Source organism: Chelonoidis abingdonii, chromosome 18 (assembly GCF_003597395.2).
Source record: "Chelonoidis abingdonii isolate Lonesome George chromosome 18, CheloAbing_2.0, whole genome shotgun sequence".
Lineage (NCBI taxonomy): Eukaryota > Metazoa > Chordata > Testudines > Testudinidae > Chelonoidis > Chelonoidis abingdonii.
In genome coordinates this window covers 1,779,481-1,799,191 of record NC_133786.1, presented here as the reverse complement: position 1 = coordinate 1,799,191, position 19,711 = coordinate 1,779,481, and the positions used below count along the sequence as shown (strand labels likewise).

General features: G+C 45.8%; 1 protein-coding gene across 2 annotated transcripts in view; it reads left to right on the top strand.

Moving 5' to 3' along the window:
- The window catches only part of PKNOX2 (PBX/knotted 1 homeobox 2), a 640,658-nt gene that overhangs the window by 315,585 nt on the left and 305,362 nt on the right, over positions 1-19,711 (top strand). The window contains exon 4 of one of the 2 annotated variants that reach the window (XM_032767003.2): positions 6,967-7,075. The exons of the other annotated variant lie outside the window; for it this stretch is intronic. Coding sequence (XP_032622894.1) covers positions 6,989-7,075 — 87 coding nt within the window. The 5' untranslated portion in view covers positions 6,967-6,988. The remainder of the gene's footprint in view (positions 1-6,966; positions 7,076-19,711) is intronic. 2 annotated transcript variants of the gene reach the window in all.

Below are 19,711 nucleotides of genomic sequence, written 5' to 3'. Positions count from 1 at the left end.
GTGCGTGCATCGCGGGTGCTAAAGGAGTTTGGCGGACTGTGCATTGCGAGCCGTCGGCCATTATCTTTGAACTGGTGTGGCGATTGTGGGGGTTCCCGACTGACGTGAGAAAAAGGCTACATGTAATGCAATCTTACTAAAAGGGAAGTGTTGGATGCGGGACACTACAGGCAGTGTAGCCTCCTCCGTCCCATGGGAAAGAATCATGGGGCAGGTCTCAGAGCGGCTCAGTTCCTCAAGGATCAAGCACTTGAGGAGAGGAAAGTGGCATCGGAACAGTCAGCATGGATTCACCAAGGCGTCATGCCTGACTCAACCTAATTGCCTTCTATGACGAGACAACTGCTCTTGTGGATGAGGGGAAGCAATGGACGTGTTATTCCTTGACTTTAGCAAGGCTTTTGATTACAGTTCCATTTTTGCTTGGCAAGTAACGAAGTTATGGTCGGCTGGATTTGAATGGGACTATAAGGCTGGCATAGAAAGATGAACTAGATGTCATCAGGCTTAACGGGATATGTGATCAATGGGCCGTCCATGTCTAGTTGGCATCCGATTGCAGAAGGAATGGCCCCAAGGTGGTCCTTGGCTGGTTTTAATTAATATCTTCGTCTGTAATAATCTGGAGGATAGCGTTGGCACTCTGATACTCTCGCATGTCTGCAGGCTGACAGCTCACTGGAGGAGTGCGTCAGATACGCTTGCTGAGGTCGGCGACGGATTCGAGGACCTAGACAAATTAGTGGATTGGGCCAAAGAAATCTGATTGAGGCTACAAGAGACGAGAAGTGCAGAGTCCTGCATTTAGATTGAAAATATACCATGCCCTGCTACAGACTAGGAGACGTGACATGGCTAGGAGCCAGTTCTGAGAAAGGACCTAGGGGTTACAGTGGATGCAGAACCTGGCTATGATGGTGGTAACGTGTGCCTTGTTGACGCAAGACGGGCTAACTTGTCATTTGGACTGTATAAGGGGAGTACTCAGCCGATCAGGCAGCGACGTGATCATTCCCGCTCTACTTTCACCTTGGTGTTCCCATCCACTTTTGCTTCCCCTACTAATTCTTCCCGGTTTGTGAGCAGCAGGTCTAGAAGAGCTCTGCCCCTAGTTGGTTCCTCCAGCATTTGCACCAGGAAATTGTCCCCTACACTTTCCAAAAACTTTCTGGATTGTCTGTGCACCGCTGTATTGCTCTCCCAGCAGATATCAGGGTTATTAAAGTCTCCCATGACCAGGGCCTGCAATCTAGTAACTTCTGCTAGTTGCCGGAAGAAAGCCTTGTCCACCTCATCCCCCTGGTCTGGTTGTCTACAGCAGACTCCCACCACGACACCACCCTTGTTGCTTACACTTCCAACTTAATCCAGAGACTCTCAGGTTTTTGTGCGGTTTCATATCGGAGCTCTGAGCACTCATATTGCTCTCTTACATACAATGCAACTCCACCACCTTTTCTGCCCTGCCTGTCCTTCCTGAAGAGTTTATATCCATCCATGACAGTACTCCAGTCATGTGAGTTATCCCACCAAGTCTCTGTTATTTCAATCACATCATAGTTCCTTGACTGTGCCAGGACTTCCAGTTCTGCCTGCTTGTTTCCCAGGCTTCTTGCATTTGTTTGTAGGCACTTAAGATAACTCGCTGATTGTCCCGCTTTCTCAGCCTGAGACAGGAGTCCTCCCCTCTTGCACTCTCCTGCTCATGCTTCCTCTCGGTATCCCATTTCCTCAGGACTTTGGCCTCCTTCCCCCAGTGAACCTAATTTAAAGCCCTCTTCACTAGGTTAGCCAGCCTGCTTGCGAAGATTCTCTTCCCTCTCTTTGTTAGCCCATCTCTGCCTAGCACTCCTCCTTCTTGGAATACATCCCTTCTCTCTGACACCACCTGCGTAGCCATTTTTTGCCTTTCACAATTTGATGTTCTCTACCCAGGCTTTTTCCCTGCACAGGGAGGATGGATGAGAACACCACTTGCGCCTCAAACTCCTTTATCCTTCTTCCCAGAGTCACATAGTCTGCAGTGATCCGCTCAAAGTCATTCTGGGCAGTATCATTGGTGCCCACACGGAGAAGCAGGAAGGGGTAGCGATCTGAGGGCTTGACGAGTCTCGGCAGTCTCTCCGTCACACTGTGAATCCTAGCTCCTGGCAAGCAGCAGACCTCTTGGTTTTCTCAGTTGGGGGGGGAGATTGATGACTCAGTCCCCCTGAGGAGGGAGTCCCCAACCACCACCACCCTCCTCCTTCTCTTGGCAGCGGTGGTTGTGGAACCCCCATCCCAGGACAGTGCATCTCATGCCTTCCAGTCGGTGGAGTCTCCTTCTGCTCCCTTCCCTCAGATGTATCATCTAGTCTACTCTCCGCATTAGTACCTTTGGAGAGAACATGAAAATGGTTGCTCATCTGTACCTCCACTGCTGGTACATGGACGCTCCTCTTTCTTCTTCTGGAGGTCACATGCTGCCAAATTTCTTCACCATCCCTCAGTCCCCTCTGCGCAGCCTGCTCCAGTTCTTCAGAACGTTGGGCCCGTAGAAGCATATCCTGACGTCTGTCCAGGAAATCTTCATTTTTCATATGCAATGCAGGGTCAATACTTGTTCCTCCAGACCTCGAACCTTCTCTTCCAATATGGAGACCAGCTTGCACTTTGAACAGACAAAGTTGCTTCTGTCCTGTGGCACAACCTGTACAGGTTACAACAGCTGAACGCTCACCTTCCATAATTTCTTCCTTCTAAGAGCTTCCTCAGCTGTTGCAGCAACTCACAGAAGCCCGCGAGATGGAAGCCTCAGTGGGCTATCCCCAGGCAAACTCCCTCTGTTAGCCTCCGCTGTTCGCCGCTCAGCTGGTTCACTGCTGACTACCTTTTTATAACAGTCAGGCCCTGTCAAGGTTCTGCCTCCACTCTGAACTTTAGGGTACAGATGTGGGGACCTGCATGAACACTTCTAAGCTTAACTACCAGCTTAGATCTGGTTTCACTGCCACCATTCAGATTCCTCAGTCTGGAACACCCTCTTTCCTCCCAAAACCTTCCCCTCCCTGGGTAGCCTTGACAGACTTTTTCACCAAGTTCCAGGTGAACACCAATCCAGCCCCTTGGATCTTAACACAAGGAGAATTTAACCATCCCTCTTCCTTTCCCCCATCAATTCCTGGTGAGTCCAGATCCAATCCCCTTGGATCTAAAAACAAGGAAAAATCAATCAGGTTCTTAAAAAGAAAGCTTTTAATTAAAGAAAGAAAGGTAAAAATCATCTCTGTAATCAGGATGGAAAATAGCTTTACAGCGGTGATCAGATGGTCAGATTAGCCTCAAGGAGAACCGCCACTCTAGCCTTCATGGTTCAGATTACAGCAAAACTAGAGGTAAATCCTCTCAGCAAAAAGGAACATTTACAAGTTGGAACAAAATTAAGACTAACACGCCTTGCCTGGCTTGTTTACTTTCAATTTGGAACATGATTCAGAAAGAATTGGAGAGCCTGGATTGATGTCTGGTCCCTCTTAGTCCCAAGAGCGAACAACCCCCAAAACAAAGAGCACAAACAAAAGACTTCCCCCCACCAAGATTTGAAAGTATCTTGTCCCCTTATTGGTCCTTTGGGTCAGGGGTCAGCCAGGTTTCCTGACTTCTTAACCGTTTACAGGTAAAAGGATTTTGGTGTCTCTGGCCATGAGGGATTTTATAGTATTGTACACAGGAGGGCAGTTCCCTTCCCTTTATAGTTATGACAGGTCCACTCAAGGCCCACCTGGAACAAAGCACTCCCAATTCACACATTTCAAACAATCACGCACACGGTCAAACTGACAAACTGTCCCCTGCAACAGACACTCAGATACTCACCAACACAGCCCCCCAATGCAGCATTTAGCGTACTTCCTCTCAGACAGATCCCAGGCAAACTCCCTCTGTTAGCTTCTGCTGTTTGCCGCTCCACTGAATTGCTTTGGAGTCTACAGAAGCCATTCTGTGCCTCACTGGTATTTCTGACTCCTAGGTATGCCCTGTTCTTTCTTTGGAACCTGCCAAGATCTGGGTATTTTGCTGTTACTCTCTTTTTTTCTTAGGATTTTAGTTCTTTGCTGTCTTCCTCTTCACTATTTCTGAACATCCCTAATAGAGCACTGACTGTGTGCATTGCGTCTGCCCTTTGCCTATTAGATCTACAAGGCACCAAACACTGTTATTTTTTCTATTGATCTGACTCATTCTGGAAACCCTGCATAGGACCCAACAGAAGAGAGTATTGTGCCCCTCCGTATGCAGATAGTCACTCTGGGTCAGGCAAATAACAGTTATAAGAATAGCCGTATTGGGTTAGACCAGTGATCCAGCTAGCGTAGGATCCTGTCTATCAACCATGGCCAAAGCCAGGTGCTTCAGAGAGAATGAAAAGAACAGGGCAATTATTGAGTGATCTGTCCCCTGTTGTCTACTCCCAGCTTCTGGCAAACAGAGGCTAGGGACACAGAGCATAGTGTTGCATCCCTGCCCCTCCTGGCTAATAGCCATTGATGGCCCTATCTAGCTCTTGAACTTATCTAGCTCTTTTATGAACCTTTTTATAGTTCTGGCCTTCACAACATCCCTTGGCAATGAGTTCCACAGATTGACTGCATTGTGTGAAGAAGCACTTCCTATTGTTTATTTTAAACCTGCTGCCTATTAATTTCATTGGGTGATTCCTAGTTCTTGTGTTATGTGAAGGAGTAAATAATACTTCCTTATTTACATTCTGCACATGATCTTATAGAACTCAGTCATATTCCCCCCTTAATTGTCTCTTTTCCAAGCTGAAAAGTCCCAGTCTTTTTAATCTCTCCTCATACGGAAGCTGTTCCATACCCCTAATCATTTTATTCCCATTCTCTCTACCTTTTTCCACTTCCAGTATATCTTTTGAGATGGGGCAACTACATCTGCACACAGTATTCAAGATGTGGGTGTACTATGGATTTATATAGAGAACATAAGAATGTCCATATTGGGTCAGACCAATGGTTCATCTAGCCCAATATCCTGTCTTCTGATAGTGGCCAGTGCCAGGTGCTTCAGAGGGAATGAATAGAACAGGCAATCATCAAGTGATCCATGCCCCTGGAGGCATTATGATATATTCTGTCTTATTATCTATCCCTTTCTTAATGGTTCGAAACATTCTATTAGCTTTTTTGACTGCTGCTGCACGTTGAGTGGATGTTTTCAGAAAATTATTCACAAAGACTCCAAGATCTCTTTCTTGAGTGGTATTAGTTAATTTAGACCCCATCTTTTTGTATGTATAGTTGAGATTATGTTGAATTTATCAAACTGAATTTCATCTGCCACTGTTGCCAAATCACCCAGTTCTGTGAGATCTTCAGTCTGCGCTGGACTTAACTATCTGGAGTAATTTTTTATCGTCTGCAAATTTTGCCACATCACTATTTACTCCTTTTTCCAGATCATCTATTTACTGTCCACAAGCTTGGAGGCTTTCCCTCCATGGCTTTTGTTCAGTATCAAAAAAGAACTAAGTTTCTGCTCTCTGCCAACCCAATTTCCTTTCCTTGAGGATTATTTATTCAAGTCATAATGCTGAATTGGTGACATCACAGTCAGTGCATGGCAACAGACTGTGATACTGCAATGGCATCAGCACAAGGGGCCACAACTGGCTCCACCCCAGGGCTGCTCTTGTTAACAGGACCACTTCCTCTCAATATTTCCCTTACTTGCAGTTAGGCTCATAATTATTTGCATCCCACACTGGGCTGGCTCCAGGCATCAGCAAAGGAAGCAGATACCTGGGGTGGCCAATAGAAAGGGGGGGCACTCCACTGGTCATTGAGGTGGCACGTCCAGGTCTTCGGCAGCAATTAGGCAGCGGGGTCCTTCAGTCTCTCTCTTTGTCTTTGTCAGCACTTCAGCGGTACCTCAATCATTTTTTTTGTTTTTTCCCTTCGCCGCTTGGGGCGGCAAAAAAGCTGGAGCTGGCCCTGATCCCACAGGCAGAATGGTTATCTGGGAAGCAAAGAATGTCGTCTCTACATTACATCATGATATGTAAAAAGGTAGAAAGATTTTTCAGTTTGCCTAAAGCAGTAAATCGCCTAGATTTAGCATTGTTTAGGGTTATTTTTTAATACTATAAATGGATATGTTTGGAAAGGTTTTGAATCAGAAGACAGCAGATGGGAATGAAACTGGCTTAATCATTCAATGTTTGACTAATTGGTGACCCTGTACTCTTCTGTCCTCTTGACAGATTTTCAAATATACTGTTGCAAGATGTACTGTGAGTAATGTTAGTCCCAGGCTGATATGCCACAAGATAAATGGGGCCTACTTGTGGGGAGAATGTGCATGAGGCTATAGAAATATTTTTTAAAGTACAGTAGAGTTGGTTGATGCAATGGCTCCATATTTGTTTACTCACACAATACAGCAAGAGTTTGTACTGAGCACACTGGCAATTGGCAATGAACAATAACAATGCTTGTACGCCTACTTTTGACTAATATTTCAGACCTGAGCTGATCACAACCTTGAAATATTTCGGAACAGTTCCCCTCTCACCCAGTTTTCTTTGGTAACATGACTGCCTCCTGAATAGTGAGTGTTTTCATAGTGTGTCTTGGAGTCAGGACTTTGGATTTGTACAATTAGCACAACTATGCCACTTTAAACAACAACAAATTGCAGCCATCTTAGAGTGTCAGGACTGAACTGTTTTGAGTCTGAGTAATTCTAACAGCAGACGTTCATTTGTAGGGGCCACATAGGAAAATGACTCAGTAGGCTGAGCGCATTGGCAGGACCAGTGCAGGCATGATAGGCTGAAGGAGGGGTGCTGCTTCATGCCCCGAAGGCAGCATTCACTTGGGAGCAGGCAGTGTCTCATCTTTTGACTGACTTGTCCTTTTTTTTTTTTTTTTTTTTGGTTAATCAAGCTGAACTTTCTCCCATCAACAGGTTCTAGATGTGAATCAATCCCATGATGCAACATGTCTCCCCAGCACCAGCTCTGACAATGATGGCCACACAGAGTGTGCCCCCTCCCCCTTACCAAGACAGCCAGCAGGTGAGTGTGCTGCAGAGCTCACATCCAACACCACCCTTCAAACATGCAGCAGCAGTGAGGCTTGGCCAGGGGCTTTCCATGCATTTCCACTTACAGCCTTTGTAGAAGAGTTTGGAGTGTTGCAGAAAAAACAGCAGGGGACTTAGCATCAAAGAAAAAATTCCGTATGAATCGGTATTGCTGCCAAGTGCAAAGCAAAATTGATTCTGGCAAGAAATGGAAGGATCTCACATTGTTATCTAGAACCAAATGCAGATGAAGTTGCAATGCATTACTGGATTTTGTTCTGTGCCGTACTCTAACCAAATATATCCCCAAATGCCAAATCTCCTAGGCCGCATATTATCAAAGGTATTTAGGTGCCCAAAAATACACGTGGGGACCTTCTGGAAGGTTCAGACACACCTGAATAAGTTTGTAGCTTGACTCCCATTGACTCTAATGGGAGCTATGGGACTAACCTATTCATGTGACTTTGTAAACCCCACTGGACAACTAGCTTCATCTTGAGGCACCTTTGGAAATCTGGCCTGGCCTAACTTTAGACTCCCCAGTTTGAATATGCCACCCTGGAATCTTTTGTGCCAGAGTCCAGAACACAGGTTTGGGAGACAGTCAAAGGCATTTAGTTTCCTAAGTTCCTAAATCCCTTTAGAAAATGCCATTTAAGCTCCTAAATCAGTTAGATGTTGGGATGACACGGAGCACAGGAACACCTAAATCACTTTACAAATCTGAGCCTTACACACTTCCAAAAGTTTTGCCAGTAGCGTCATCTGATATTTTTCCCAAGAGGGAAGAGGTGTAAAGAGGGTATACAGAGAATGGCTGGTTTCACAATGTGCTTGATCTGAAAGAACTCACTCCAAGATAGCGTGAAACTTCACCCCTACAATGGGTGGAAGTGCTGTGACTCTGTGACTGTTGGTCCTATCTCTTGGTGCCTTTTTAAAATTGTTACTTTTGCATCTAATCTGTTTGAGGAAGGAAGGGTGAGTAGTGAATAGTCATCATGTGACCTTTTTAATTCGGCCTGGATTCCAAAGAGGAGTTTCTTTACCAGACACTGGGATAAGCAGGAAAAGTGCTCAGCTCTCTGTAGCTGGCATATATAGTACTTGGGAGAAAAGGGCTGGGGGAGAGGAGCTGGAGGACTGCCAGCTGAAAGGAGACATTGCTGCGTTGCTGAGTTAATTCTCTCCTTGAAGAACTATAAAAGGCTACGTCTACACTACCCGCCGTATCGGCGAGTTACAATCGATTGCTCAGGGATCACTATATCGCATCTCATCTAGACGCGATATATTGATCCCCGACCGAGCTTTTATATCGATTCCCGAACTCCACCAACCCCAACGGAGTTCCGGAATCGACAGGGGGAGCTGTGGACATCAGTCCCGGGCGGTGAGGACTGGTGAGTAATCCGATCTTAGATATTCGACTTCAGCTACGTTATTCACGTAGCTGAAGTTGCGTATCTAAGATCGATTTTTCCCCGTAGTGTAGACCAGCCCAAAGATACAAGCTTAGGCCTGGTCTACACTGGGGGGGAAGAAGAGGAGGGAGTCGATCTAAGTTATGCAACTTCAACTACGTGAATAACGTAGCTGAAGTCGATGTACTTAGATCTATTCACCACGGTATCTTCACTGCGGTGAGTCAACTACTGATGCTTCCCCGTTGACTCTGTCTGTGTCTCTCCCAGTGGTGAAGTACAGGAGTTGATGAGAAAGTGCTCAGGGTCGATTTAGCACGTCTAGACTAGACATGATAAATTGACCCCCGCTGGATCGATCGCTGCCCACCGATCCAGTGGGTAGTATAGATACCCTATGAAAAGACAGCTGTGGTGTCTCAGCAACTCTGACACATACCTGCATCACACCATGTCAATCCCATTGAAGTCCTCAGACAGCTAAAACAAGTGCTTTTCTGTAGATAGGTCTAATGCAAAGCTGGCTAAGGGATCAGCCTGTATTTCAGAAGGCAGGACCAGTACGGCAAATGTACTGGAGTTGGATGAATACTACAAAACATGTGTTGGCATTTGCACTCTGATTTCAAGGTGAATTTTCTTTGGTGCTGCTCAAGCGTCTTCTATAGTCTCTTTCCAGGGACTTTTGAGCAATGTCATATTCACTGACAGAAAGTTAAAGTAAAGCTGAAAGCTCAACTGCTCACACCAGACTGGAGTATTTTTAATAATATGGAGTGGGGCAGCAGAGATGTAGTTCCCAAAGCCCCTCCCTAGTTAAACTAGCCAAACAAGGACCTGAACAAACTCTTAAGCCTGGGCAGCACATTCACAGGCAGTTACTTTGTGCCAGCATGACAGCAGAAAAATGAATGGGCCACTCTGCGCTCATCTAGTAAACATTACAATAGCCTGATGTTCCTAGGAACCACATCTCAAGGAGTGCCTGGGGGGCACACAAAAGGAAGAATTTGATTTTTGCAACCCCCCTAATCCTGTTTATCTGCTCTTTCTCCCTGAGGTGCTACTTCAAGGCCTGCTGTTGATTCCATCAGTTACACTCACCCCAAAAGGCACAAGAGACAAAAGCATGTGGCTTATGCGCCCAATATCAAACAACCAACACAATTCAGATTTTGCATATCAAGCATCAAATGCTGATAGCAAATTCTTCATTATGAAGCCACAAAGTTCACTTTAAAAAAACAACCCTACAACATGAATTGAATAAGTGTGAAGAATGACTGAGTGTGAGAAAACTGTGATCCACTCAGAGGGAAAATAATTTATTTGCTGTGAGTTATTTGCTCAGCCCCACTGTTAATGAACTTAGACTATCTAGTTCAAGCCAGGAACTGAACACCAAAATTGCATTCTAATATTTACCAGTCAGGAGCTAGATTAAGTAGACCACACAATGCTAAAACGTTAGTATTTGACTATGAGACCCATTGGACCAAGAGCTTGTTAGGAGGAAATGTATATGTAAGGAAATCTCAGAGCTGCTTTATTTTGATGGACCCTCGGTGCAGCAGGTGGCAAACAAGTCTAGAGGTACTATGGCAAGATGGAAGTGGGTCCAGAAATTCTTCTTTTGTAACTTGGGGTCATGGTATGGAAAAAGTTGAGAACGGCTAGATTCAATGCACTGAAGCCACTAGAAGGTGGAGCTTTGTGAAATATTCATAACAAAACTAAAAATGAGTTTGTGGCATTTCTATGAAAATAGAACTTGGCAGTGGAAGATGAACACACTGAGCATGCAGTGAAGTGAGTGTGGCAGTCGGCATGAAGTGAGAAATAAGCACAGTGTTGTCACCACTCTTTGGATGCCCATACAAATGCTGAGCTGGTTTCACAGTGCGTTTTCTAGTTGCAAACTGGGTTGGTTGGGACAAGTCATATAGTTTGTCATATTGTATTATTTCTGTTTCCCTGATTTAGCTGCTTTCCAGAGGCCTTGCTGACTGTTTCTGAGAGTGCGGAGTAAAGTTGTACTTAGGAAGATTGCCAGGAAGATGGTTCTTTTACTGTCACACTAATAATTAGACAGCTTGGAGTCAGAACTGGTGGAGGTGGAAGGGTTCACATCTGGACCCCTGGTAAGGTTCCTCCTGAGGTTCACCTTCAGAGTTAAGGCTGGGCAAGGGTTGGGTTCAAGTTTGATGGCACTGGGTTCATGCCATCCCTGACATCCAGGGACTTATCTCAACTGGCTCTGGAAAACTGGCCTGGATTTTATGCACCAAACCAAAAAACAACTCCTTCTCCTCTCTGCCCCAAGACCCCAATATTTTATAGAAAAACAACTTTTCAAGGAGGTGAAAATGCACGGAATGAAATGGTAAAGGCTTTTCCATTCAGTTCTGCATACTTCTCCCCTCACCCCGCATCATGTGCATGGCACAACTTGTATGTTAACAAGCTAGAAATATGAACCCTTTAACTAAATAGAAGCTAGGAGAAGAAACCATAAGAAAATGTAAACAATGTTTTGATTTATTTAAAATTTTTTGGCAATCTATCTCAGGGAAAATATACTTCCTGTATAATGTGGCTCTACGAGTTAGAACAAATCTCTGTCCCAATGCAAATAAGGATTTAGTTGTTATAAAGAATGTCTGCCAAAGCACCTAAAAGTCTTGGACATGGAGTTTTGTGATGTTATTTAGATTCAATTGCTGTGAAATACCAGGGGTGCTTCACAATCTGTGCAGGGCTTTTTGGGCCAACACACTTAACTTTTCTAAAAGCAGCTGCATTAGTGGCTCTGTTATTACAGTGACTAAAAAGGCAGCATGTCCATCCAAGGTGGAGCTAGGTTGGGCACAGAGCTTTATGTTCAAAGCTGAATCAGGAGATTCAAATCTGATAGTGCAGCAATCTCAACAGCTGTTCTAGTAGGTTTTAGCCCAGTTTTGACAGGTGCCTCATGACATCAGCTTTCCTGAGATACTGTCTGCTTGCAACTGGATGCAGAGAACAGGCCCCTTTGTGCACTGGAGCTAACCTGGAACCAGCCTGTACAGAGAAGGTTCTGATGAAGAGCTTTGAATTGGAAGCCAGGGCCTCCTCCCTAAAAATTACAGGGGTTTGGAGGTGAAGGTTGGGTTCTGAGCCATCAATATTTATGTGTTTTACTCTTTAACTTGTCTAATCCACTCTGTGATGTGGCTGGGAATAAGTCATATAAAAAATACTGTGACCATCTAAACAGATGAGAACCACAGAGGCAGTCCAGTTCCTGGAAAACTGGCAGGTTTCTTTTTGTTTATCTACAAAGGTGTCATTCTTGTTGTCTCAGGGTTGATTGCAAGGCACGACGGTGAGTGCACACAAGAGGGATGTGTATTCCAACCACCAGCGTGTTGCGTGCTACTCTTAGTGCTACCGTAACATGCGCTAGTGAACTTTTAGTGCATGCCAGCTGGGTCTACAAGGCCAGCTAACATGCAACACAGTGTGGTGTAGAACTCACACTCTCTAGTCCATATCAACACACTTGTAGACAAGCCCGCTAGTTCTCTCATCAGTTGCAGTGTGAGTGGAGCTCATCCAGATAATGTATTCAGGGAATTTAGAGCTAGTTTTCAAACAATTCCAGAATACTTTGTCTCTCTCACCAACAGAAGTTGGTCCAATAAAAGACAGTACCTCACCCACCTTATCGCGCTCTCATTCCATTTTCAGTTATTTGCCCATTTTTATTCTCTGAAGTTTGTTCGTAGTCACCTTAGTTTTTTCTCATGTAAGTTAATTCCGTCTCTCACGGGCTCTGGTCACTCTGGGGAAGCTGAACAACTTTACTGCATTTAATGCAATAAGTGTTTTGTCCTTTTTGGAAAAGAAAGTAATCACTTGGCTTGCTGTGCTCTTTATTTCATCTCCCACTTTGATCTGTTCTGTTCCCCTCCCCCATCTTGCTCCCTTGCACATTCCCTGCTCCCTGCACTTGTACATACTTCCCTGACATCTAATTCCCTTGGTTTCCAGGACTCTCACTGTGGCAGTTCCCATTATTCTTCCCAAGTGATGGCTCCTCCTACTGGTAGTTCCGGTCCTTGGCGATGCTTTATGTTTCTCTTCCCACTCTTGTGTAGCGATGGCCTCTAGGCGAGGCAACTTGGCTTGTTCCTGCTCCTTGTTTCCTAGCTGCTTCTTCAGGCTTCCAGGCTTTTGCAATTAATTTGAAACAAAGAGGATCCTGTACTATGTGACCTCCCAGCGTTTTGCAGGTCACCGACAGTGATACACAGAACACAGTTTGGGAACTAGTTCTGCTTGGCCAGCACAGCAGAATGTGTGGGGCTGAGTGGGCAGCAATCTGCTGTGGGTATAGGCAAATAGAAAATCATTGTCCTCCTGGAGCAAGAGAGGAGCACAAAGCTCCAGGACTACTCCTGGGGTAGTGCAGTTTATGCCTCAGTCCTTGCTCAGGCCTTTGGGAGTTCGCAGCAGGAGCTGAGCTTCTTTGAGAATCTGGCCCTTAGTGGCTAGTGTGGGGCTGAAAATAAGGAGTTCTGGGTTCTGTGCCCAGCTCTGCTAGTGACCAACCCTGTGACCTTAGGCACTACCCTGTGAAGCTGTTTCCCCTCCTGCAAACTGGGAGGCAGAGATCCCTCATTTGTGGCTAGAGGACAGGTGACTGTCTGCCTATCCATACTGATCACTACAGAGGGATGGAAAGCAGAAGATAGTCCCACAGGAGATGAAGACAGCAGAGAGCTACTGCATTTTGCTGCCCAGCTTCTGGCTGCTCTTCTAAACAAGCCCCTCCGTCAGTGACCTTCCATGAACTCTTTTGCACAGACAAATACAACATGTAAAGTAAGCAAAGGCATGAACTCTCAAGGTCTGCGGTATGCTTAGGACATAAACAGAATGGTTCCCTGTCCATTAGTTAAGGGTTACAGTTTTAAACTGGAGGGGCCCATTTCCTCAGACTCTAACAGCTTATGATTAAATGTTCACTGGGTCTGAATTGCTGGAATTCCTCCATAATGGCTGTAGTCAGCAGCTGGGAGATGTTTAGGGCGGGAGAGATTAGTAGGTAGCTGCATGAGACACCCAAACATTACAAAAGAATGTAGATTGGAGGTGGGGTGGGGGGGTTAGTTAAGTGAGAAGAGCTTTATTTAATTCACATTATACTGTGGATTAACAAATCACAGCTGCTGAAAGGGACTTTCATGGCTAGTCCAGCTGCCAAACGCTCTTGTGTCCCAGGAGAAATCAATCACTGCTTCCAACATGTATTTTTGTGTTGGCCCATGTGTGCCAAGCTGTATTGCACCATTTCAGCTACCGAGCTGGAGGCTCCAACTGCACATTTATGGTAATATCTGCGTTCAGTGGGGAGCACTTCAAGTTGTTCCGAAATGTGATGCCCAGTAAGAACTTGATTTGCCTCGGTCTGAAAAAATCTGAGTTTCTACCGTAAATGACCTGCTTAGTTGGTACAAGCATAGGAACATCCCTTTTGCCTCTTTGCTAAGAACCAGTTTGTTCATTTCAAGCATGCTTTGAGAGTTTGGTTCATTCCTTGGATGGCTCCCGCTACAGCTAGAGCAGCTGATATAAGTGAATAGGTATCCCTGGGATACTTGGAGACAACTCATGAGTTTTACAGATGAGAAACATCTGCACTGTATACTGTGACCCAGAGAACACTTATGTCTGTGTGTGGGGATGCATATGTGTGCGCATGAACATATCTGTTTGTGCACAAGCATAATACAGACACGAGTGTGTGCTTTCATGTTTGTGTGTGTATGTGCATGTGGTGTGAGAATTGTCCTAGGTGTCACCAGTGTTGTCAAATGTTTGGCCGCGTGTGTGTTCTCCCATGTGCTGTCCCAGCTCTGTGCAGACAGCTGGCACAGCAGACCTCAAGCAAACCACCCAATAAATGTACAGACTTGGCTCATAGAAAAGGCACTTGGTCAGGTTTATTGCTGATGAAGCACAGTGCAAATGCCCCGGCTCAATGGTTACAGGTACACTAACACATGTATGCTTGTGACAATGGAGCAGCTCAGATAGTGGTGGGACTTTTCACTATCAAAGACACTCCCTCTGAAATACACCTTTATACACCAACACAAACAAGTTACATATTACCCTTGAAATATCAGGGTGCAATCCTCTGACATATTAGGGTGCTATGGTCCACCCATTGCCTTGTACCTGTAGGTATGATCAAAACATCTCTATTCATCATGCTGTTATCCTGACCTTATCCTTAAGAAGGGTCAGAATGTTCCTCTGTTATCTTTGGGGAATATGTTTATAGGGGTGTTCTGGTTCCACCCTTCTGGAATGTGTTTACATGAGTGTTTTGTGCCTAGTACCTCTTAGGAGTATGTGTTTTTGCAATATCAGCCCTATGCTTGCCAAATTCTGTGAGCAGGGCCTGCCTCTTGCTTACAACTTAACTTTGCTTTATATTATCAAGTTTTGATCATTACTTTAGTTCAAGCCTCAGGCCTCATACCAGGCCTCTGATACAAGGGCTTAGACTTTCTTCCTACTACTCTCATCTCATCTCAGAATTATTATGTATTGTAATCCAGCAGCCAGACGCAGACTAGGTTGCCGACAGCCCCTTCCCTGAAGAGTTTACAGTTACAGAACTCACATAGTAACAGATGGAGGAAGGGAATGGACCGTCCTACAGTAAACGTGAAGAACTAGGCCAAGGCCAAACAACATGGGTAACAGATATTGTGATACATATAGGAAAATTAAATTCACATAAAAAGAATAGTGGGACATTCTTCCAGAGAGGGTGGATGTGAGTGCATGGGGCTGAGGGGGATGCACACAGGTGCATGCACTCCTGGATCTTTATGTGTGTTTGTGGTGGCAAGACTGTCCCATGAAGCAAGTTCCGGAGCCAACTGGACCTCTAGAAGAGATTTTTACTGGCTACAAAATGGACAGGAGGGTATCTTAAAGGTGCATTACAGAGCTGAAACAGATCTCAGTTAAAGCTAGAAGTATGAACCCCGTTATCTAGGCTCTGGTGACATCCAACGGTGAAATCATTTAAACTTACCTCTCCAGTGATTACTCCCTTCTGACAATCCCTCTGGTAATTCCTGCTTCCCCAAAGACCTCCTAGTATACAAAATTCTCCTATGTCACTGATACCATTATTAATCCCATGAACTGCAGTGATATCATTCGACCCACAGCATGGCATTCCAGACATGGGACTAATTGTGTCCATGGTGTCACAGAGTGTCTGGGGTATCACTGGAAAACTAGGACATGACAATGGTTTTGACAGAGAAAGACAGAGAATGTTTTAAAATATATAAATTGAAGGGTCCCTCATTAGCTAATGGGGATTTAGAACAGATTACCTGTTGGACATGCCATCCTTCACTTCTTGTCCTAATTTGTTTTGTGGTGAGACTGTGCACTGTTACACCAGTAGCATTTCACTAGCAAAGTGACTCTGTTCAGTACCAGATGAAGGGATGCCTGCCTAAAGTTCATAGTGTATATCAGGTTAAGTTTAGAAATCACTTTGGAATGGAAGGTGCTAGAGAAAAGTCAGATCACTTGCTATCACATTTCTGGGCTTTTAGCTCAATGTTCAAATTAGCCTTACAGCTCATAGACTCATAGACTTTAAGGTCAGAAGGGACAATTATGATCATCTAGTCTGACCTCCTGCACAATGCAGGCCACAGAATCTCACCCACCCACTCCTGTAACAAACCCCTAACCTATGTCTGAGTTACTGAAGTCCTCAAATTGTGATTTGAAGACCCCATGCTGCAGAGGAAGGCAAAATACCTCCAGGGCCTCTGCCAATCTGCCCTGGAGGAAAATCCCTTCCGGACCCCAAATATGGTGATCAGTTAAACCCTGAGCATGTGGGCAAGACACATCAGCCAGCACCCAGGAAAGATTTCTCTGTAGTAACTCAGATCCCACCCCATCTAACATCCATCACAGACCACTGGGTGTACTTACCTGCTGATAATCAAAGATCAATTGCCAAATTAATTGCCAAATGCCATATATGCATTTGGATTGAAGATCATTGTGTGAATGTGGAATATCTTTGGCAGGTGCTGTGATTGGAGGGGAAGGGCCCTTTGGACCGCAGAGGAAGTGTAGCTAGCATGTCTTTGGCTAACACGTATGTGGAGAACGGTACAGTTAGGGACTATACTTAAAAGCTATTTGTTTTTGAACATCCAAGGCACCTGCTGTGTGACAGAGGTAGCCCTCACCTTCATGCTGTTTTCTTGTCATTTCCACAAGCTCTGATGCTGAGCTCCGGAGAGAGAGAGAGAATGTTCTTATAGAATCTTCTAAAAAACAAAACTTTTCCATAGTGAAAAATTCTGACTCAAAAGCCAAACAGTGCTAACCAGTGCTGCATTTCATGACAGTTGCATATTTAAACATTAAGCATCTCTCCTTGGGATAATTAATGGTTAATTGCTTTGGGTGATGTATCTGCAGTGCACAGGTGTGGAGGGATGACTGTAGCCTAGGGGTGGGCAAACTTTTTGGCCAGAGGGCCACATCTGGTTTCCAAAATTGTATGGAGGGCCAGTTAGGGGAGGCTGTGCCCGGCCCCTGACCCCTATCTGACCCCCCCCCGCTTCTCGTCCCCAACAGCCCCCCACCCCAGACTCCACGCCACCCCGCCCCGACCAGGAGCCATCCCAACCCCCAGTCACCGGCTCGGATGACCCCCTCCGCACAGAATTCAGCCTCGTCATAAGATTCAGTGATCCATAAGCTGCCAGGCATACATACGCCCGCATGTCCGCTCCTCTAACCCAGCAGCATCTCCAAAGCTCGGCATCTGTGCCCAACAATTCCATCCCCCACTCCATCAGCAACCCATGCTACCACTCCTCGACATTAACCAATCCCCCGCCCCCCGACCACGACTCCACCCCCCACCCCTAGACCGGCTCGACACCTGACCTATCGGCGATTATCGTACCCCCCCCCCCGGACTTCTTCCCCATCAACCACCCCCTGCTCCCTGTCCCCTGACTGCCCCCAGCCCACTCACCCTTGACTGCCCCCTGCCACTCCATCCAAACCCCTCTCCTTTCTGATGGCCCCCTCAGGACCCCTGCCTCCATTCAACCCCCCTGTTCCTCACCCTCTGACCGCCTCGACCCCTATCCACACCCACACCCCCTGACCACCACCCCAAACTCCCCTGCCCTCTATCCAACCCTTCCTGTTCCATGCCTCCTTACCGTGCTGCCTGGAGCACCGGTGGCTGATGGCGCTACAGTCACACCACCCAGAGCACCGTGTCAAGCCGTGGGCTCTGCAGCTGTGCTGCCCAGCCACCCAGAGCATTGCACCCGCGGATCAGTGAGCTGAGGCTGTAGGGGAGGGGAAACAGCAGGGGAGAGGCTGGGAGCTAGCCTCTCAGGCCAGGAGCTCAGGGGCCAGGTGGGAGGGTCCCACAGACCGGATGTGGCCCGCAAGCCATAGTTTGCCCACCTCTGCAGTAGCCCCAAAATCACTGTTATGGCACTAGTAGTCACTTTCTGGAGACTTTGCAGCCCTTTCTATTGTTAGTCTAGCAGAATAATTGTGGCCTTCATCTGTCCCTCCCCCAGAAGGAATTATTTTATTTAGAACAACCAGCAAAACTGATTAGTGTGGTTGTTTTGAATTCAGAGCTGGACAGGAAATCTATAAAGAGTAGCCAACGTGGCTGTCTCCTCACATCAGGCATCCCCCTTTTCATCTTCCTGCCTTCGGGGTTCATAATGGTTTCTGTTTGTTGGTTGTTGATATTATTGAGAGTACCCCTTGCAGCCATATTTATTGGGACCACATGGTAATGTGGTCCATGCTGCAGTCTCCACTATATGGCTGGTCTATCAGCGCACACTCTGCTGTCCAGCATGCTTTCTCTGGAGCTGCATGGTCTCAGGCTGATCTAGATACTAATTGTTTGAGTCACTTGATGAGCCCACATGAAAACTTTTAACTGATTGGTTCACTGCTTCTGGGTGCTCATTTATGCCTTGAGTGATTCCTTGAAAATCCTTTAAATAAGTCTAAGTTAAAGCCAAACTCACACTCGCAGCAACGTTCCTTTCCTAATGCACATTATGGCAGGTCAGCCTCTTCCAAATGTTGCAATATAGTTGCAGTGACTCTCCCTCACCTCACTATAGCCTCTGTGGCCGCTGGAAACAAAGCCTCAGTGTAAGTTTCAGTGACACGTAACTGAAGAGGGTTTCAGTGTCCTTTGAATGGCTCCTGTCATGGTATAATTCCCCATCCTGAACCTTAGCGTCCAAAAGACAGGGTACCAGCATGAATTCCTCTAAGCTCAATTACCAGCTTAGTACTTGTAGCGCTGCAACCAACCAGGAATTCCAGTGCCTGCTACACTCTGGTCCCCCCAAAACCTTGCCCGGGGAACCCCAAGACACAGACCCTCTGGATTTTAACACAGTGAAAGTAAACCCTTTCCCCTATCGTTGCCTCTCCCAGGCTTCCCCTCCCTGGGTTACCCTGGAAGATCACTGTGATTCAAACTCCTTGAATCACAAAACAGAGAGGAAAATTCACCTTCCTCCCTCCTTCTCTCTCCCCCTCCCAGACTCTCCCTGAGAGAGATGTAAAAGGTTAACAATCAGTAAGCCTGCTGTCACCTGACTGGAGACCAACCAGGGACAGATACTTTCAAATCTTGAGGAGGGCTGTTTCTGTGTGTGCTGTTAGTTTTGGCTGTTGTTCTCTCTGGGTTCTGAGAAGATGCAACCAGGTTTCTCTCCAATCTCTCCGATACAGGCTTTATAAGTTTAAAATAGTAAATACTAGTAATTAAGGCGAGTTAGGCTCATGTTTGTTTCTTTATTTGCAAAATGTGCATTGGCTGGAAGGAGTTCAAATTTGTATTTTGCTGAAAGATTTTAATTTGTACTTGTATATCTTAGGCTGGAGGCGTATTCCCAGTGTCTAAGCTGAAAAACTGTACTAATCCATCTTAAATTTACAAAGATAATTTTTACTGTTTTCTCTCTTAATTAAAAAGCTTTCTTGTTTAAAACCTGATTTTTTTCTTCTGGTGAGACCCAGGGACTGGGTTGGATCCATCAGGAATTGTGGGGAGAAAGGCAATTTCTCTCTTGTAGTTATTCTCTCCGCAA